Below are 4,968 nucleotides of genomic sequence, written 5' to 3'. Positions count from 1 at the left end.
ACACTCAGCTATTCTCATATCAGTGTTATAAAGCATAAATTCTATATATAGATTTGATTTCGTTTCGACATAAATACAAGTGTGATAACATTTGCATCACACTCAGTTGAAGAGGACAAAATTTAAAATAGTTAACAAAAGTATCCTTAGTCATCTCACTTTTATGCAGCAGTTTATTAGTAATTAAATACTTTTAATATTGTCAAATAGTAAATTATAGATTGAATTAACTTCACACAATGATATGAATTTGAGAAGATGTTAAATGAATTTCTAATTGAAACTTTAACATAACACTACTGAAATATGTGTCACATTGAAAGGGCTTTAAAATTCTACTGACATACCTTGAATTGAAGACGCTGTGTTCGAATCGGTAGTTATTGGCATGGTATTTTCCGTAGCCATGATTGAGTTTTTGGTTGATTGTAGAAATGTTTTGGTAATTGTCTCGGTTTTTGTTTGGTCCGATGTTGTTGTGATTGTTGGTGTTTCAATTGTTGCTAGTTGTGGTGTTGTTGAAGCAGTAAATTTTTCTTTTGTTGTTTGTAATTCTTTCGTTGTTGTTGGTGTGGTTGTTGTTGGTTTAAATGTTGTTATTGCTGCTGATGTTTCGGTTATACGATAAATTGATTGTTCGGTTGTTAGTGTTGTGTGTTCTGATGTTGTTGTGGCTGTTCGTGATTCGGTTGTTGTCGGTTTTGATGTTGTGGCTGGTGTTGGTTGTGATGTTGTGATTGTCGTCGGTTGTGATGTTGTGACTGTTGGTGATTCGGTTGTTGTCGGTTGTGATGTTGTGGCTGTTGTCGGTTGTGATGTTGTTGTTGGTTGTGATGTGGCTGTTGCTGGTTGTGATGCTGTGGCTGTTGTCGGTTGTGATGTTGTTGTTGGTTGTGATGTGGCTGTTGCTGGTTGTGATGCTGTGGCTGTTGTTGGTTGTGATGTGGCTGTTGTTGGTTGTGGTGTTGTTGCTGTTGTTGGTTGTGCTGTTGTGCTTGTTGTTGATTGTGATATTGTGGCTGTTGTCGGTTGTGATGTTGTTGGTTTTGGTGTTGTTTCTGTTGTTGGTTGTGATGTTTTGGCTGTTGTTGGTTGTAATGTTGTGATTGGTGTTGGTTGTGATGCTGTGGCTGTTTTTGGTTGTGGTGTGGTTGCTGTTGGTTGTGGTGTTGTGGCTGTTGTTGATTGTGATGCATCTGTTGTTGGTTGTTGTGTTGTGTCTGTTGTTGGTTGTGGTGTTGTGGTTGTTGTTACTTGTGATGTAGTTGTTGTTGGTTGTGATGTTGTGGTTGTTGTTGGTTCTGATGTGGTTGTTGTTGGTTGTGGTGTTGTGGTTGGTATTGGTTGTGATGCTGTGGCTGTTTTTAGTTGTGGTGTGGTTGTTGTTGGTTGTGGTGTTGTGGTTATTGTTGGTTGTGATATTGTGTCTGTTTTTGGTTGTGTTGTGGCTGTTGTTGGTTGTGATGAGGCTGTTGTTGGTTGTGGTGTTGTGGTTGTTGTTGTTTGTGATGTGGCTGTTGTTGGTTGTGATGTGGCTGTTGTTGGTTGTGGTGTTGTGGTTGTTGTTGGTTGTGATGTGTCTGTTGTTGGTTGTTGTGTTATGTCTGTTGTTGGTTGTGGTGTTGTGGTTGTTGTTACTTGTGATGTAGTTGTTGTTGGTTGTGGTGTTGTGGTTGTTGTTGGTTGTGATGTGTCTGTTGTTGGTTGTGTTGCGTCTGTTGTTGGTTGTGGTGTTGTGGTTGTTGTTGGTTGTGATGTGGTTGTTGTTGGTTGTAATGTTGTGGCTGTTGTTGGTTGTGATGTGGCTGTTGTTGGTTGTGGTGTTGTGGTTGTTGTTGTTTGTGATGTGGCTGTTGTTGGTTGTGATGTGGCTGTTGTTGGTTGTGGTGTTGTGGTTATTGTTGGTTGTGATATTGTGTCTGTTTTTGGTTGTGTTGTGGCTGTTGTTGGTTGTGATGAGGCTGTTGTTGGTTGTGGTGTTGTGGTTGTTGTTGTTTGTGATGTGGCTGTTGTTGGTTGTGATGTGGCTGTTGTTGGTTGTGGTGTTGTGGTTGTTGGTTGTGATGTGTCTGTTGTTGGTTGTTGTGTTATGTCTGTTGTTGGTTGTGGTGTTGTGGTTGTTGTTACTTGTGATGTAGTTGTTGTTGGTTGTGGTGTTGTGGTTGTTGTTGGTTGTGATGTGTCTGTTGTTGGTTGTGTTGCGTCTGTTGTTGGTTGTGGTGTTGTGGTTGTTGTTGGTTGTGATGTGGTTGTTGTTGGTTGTAATGTTGTGGCTGTTGTTGGTTGTGATGTGGCTGTTGCTGGTTGTGGTGTTGTGGTTGTTGTTGTTTGTGATGTGGCTGTTGTTGGTTGTGATGTGGCTGTTGTTGGTTGTGGTGTTGTGGTTGTTGTTGGTTGTGATGTGTCTGTTGTTGGTTGTTGTGTTATGTCTGTTGTTGGTTGTGGTGTTGTGGTTGTTGTTACTTGTGATGTAGTTGTTGTTGGTTGTGGTGTTGTGGTTGTTATTGGTTGTGATGTGTCTGTTGTTGGTTGTGTTGTGTCTGTTGTTGGTTGTGATGTGGCTGTTGTTGGTTGTGGTGTTGTGGTTGTTGTTGTTTGTGATGTGGCTGTTGTTGTTTGTGATGTGGCTGTTGTTGGTTGTGGTGTTGTGGTTGTTGTTGGTTGTGATGTGTCTGTTGTTGGTTGTTGTGTTATGTCTGTTGGTGGTTGTGGTGTTGTGGTTGTTGTTACTTGTGATGTAGTTGTTGTTGGTTGTGGCGTTGTGGTTGTTGTTGGTTGTGATGTGTCTGTTGTTGGTTGTGTTGTGTCTGTTGTTGGTTGTGGTGTTGTGGTTGTTGTTGGTTGTGATGTGGTTGTTGTATGTGTTGATATATCGGTTTTTATTTGGTTTGATGATGTGGTTTTAGGTGATTCAGATACTATTGGTCTTGAGATTGTTGTAGTTGTTGGTGCTTCAATTGTTGTTACTTGTGGTGTTGTTGATGCAGTTAATTTGTCTTTTGTTGTTTGTAATTCTTTCGTTGTTGTTGGTGCCGTTGTTGTTGGTTTTGATATTGAACCAGAGACTAGCATGCTATCTGTTCCAATTTCGGTGAAGGTACTTTTCACGAAAAGTATCCTCTGTCTCTCCATTACTATATAAAAAATACTTAAAGTTATATTTTCACAATACACACACACATACATGTACATGTATACGCACAGATGTATATAGATGGAGAGAGAGAGAGAGAGAGAGAGAGACAGACAGACAGACAGACAGACAGACAGACAGACAGACACAGATAGATAGATAGATAGATAGATAGATAGATAGATAGATAGATAGGGACACAGGTTTATTGTCAAACACCCAAGAGAATTGGAGAACTTACAGAGATCAGAAGTTCGAGAGATGGGGAGTAAATTTGCTATGTTATATAGAGGGGAAAACGTGACCTGGCTTTTACTTCGAGAGATCTTGTCGAGTCATCGAAAATCACTTGTATATATATATATATATATATATATATATATATATATATATATATATATATATATATATATATATACAGTTGAACTTCGGTACCTCGAAGACCTATATCTCGAATGCCATGCATATGTCGACGTGATCTGGAAGTCCCAACCACATATTCCTTTGGTATTTTAACCTTAATATCTCGATTCCTCGGATATCTCCGATTGAGTTCGAGATAACGAGTTTTGACTATGGATTTAGTTTTTATTAATTAGAGTAAGGAACCATATCAGTATCAACGTGATTTGATGTCAATGTAAGTTCAGAACAGTACGAAGCCATTTTCTGCAAATTGTGTATGAGAAAGAGAGAGAGAGAGGATCATCAAATATCGAAAGTAGATAGAATCGTTCATTCAAAACTACTTTCTCTGTGTTTGGATTTTAATAAAAGTACTGGTGTAAACAATTGGATTCTTTTTACTTAGAAAAATGAAAGAATAATAATCATTATTTTCTGTCATAATACATAATTTAAGTAAGAGGTTTTTCAATGTTTTACTAAATCATCATTATAAGGAACAATCAAAAGAAGTTCAACGATATACCACTGGGTCTCTTACCAATGCATGTAATAATCCATGCGATCCATATTGTAACAATTCTGGTGTTGGTTTTCATTTTGAAAAATTTATAATGAATCTCATCGATGGACTCTTCAGGAAGTTATTATAATACATGTAACACTTTATTCTCTATTTACCAAAGCGGCGTGTTCACCCGTAGAAGCCGATAAACTTCTCTATGTACACATAAAGGTCAAGATGATCCATGTTATCAATATATGTCAATGCATATTTTTATTTGGTAAGCTAAAATTTATTTTGATAACATTACATGTTTAGATGAAAATTCATGCTCTGTTTTAAACTGATTAAATGTAATATATATATATATATATATATATATATATATATATATATATATATATATATATATATATATATATATATATATATATATATATATATATATATATATATATATATATATATATATATATTAAAACAAACAAGAGAGAGAGAGAGAGAGAGAGAGGCGAAGAAAACCCAACAAAAACAACATTCTAAGATTACAAATGAAATAAAACGCGATTGAATGATTCTTATTTTCAATTCAGTTTTTTTTCTTAATGCTTTCATCACTATCCTTATTCTTTCATTCCATCGGAGAAAAAAACATCAAATTTTGCTAAAAGTGTGGCTTTTGATACCCTGATAAAAGAAAAAAAAAATATATGAACATTATATGATTATCAACAACCTTAACCTACCAAGGCTTTTAATAAACTCTATCGTCCAAGATGAGTACTAGTTTTATTTGCAATAAATGTTTTGTGATGATATCCAAAATGTATTTTTTCTGTGACTCTTTTTCTTTCCGAAATGTTTTGGTCCAATAACTAAGAGCATGTTCAAAACAAAACATCAGTGTGATTTTACCATAATTACT

General features: G+C 36.4%; 1 protein-coding gene across 1 annotated transcript; it reads right to left on the bottom strand.

Moving 5' to 3' along the window:
* Window positions 1-327: 327 nt before the first annotated feature.
* On the bottom strand, window positions 328-3,132 carry LOC133184976 (mucin-2-like). Its single transcript, XM_061320041.1, has one exon. The coding sequence runs from the start codon at window positions 3,130-3,132 to the stop codon at window positions 328-330; it is 2,805 nt and encodes a 934-aa protein (XP_061176025.1).
* Window positions 3,133-4,968: the final 1,836 nt, after the last annotated feature.

This window comes from Saccostrea echinata, unplaced genomic scaffold (assembly GCF_033153115.1).
Source record: "Saccostrea echinata isolate AGI-Se365-2 ecotype Australia unplaced genomic scaffold, CSIRO_AGI_Sech_v1 ptg000012l, whole genome shotgun sequence".
Classification (NCBI taxonomy): Eukaryota; Metazoa; Mollusca; class Bivalvia; order Ostreida; family Ostreidae; genus Saccostrea; species Saccostrea echinata.
This window is presented reverse-complemented; position numbering and strand designations above follow the sequence as displayed.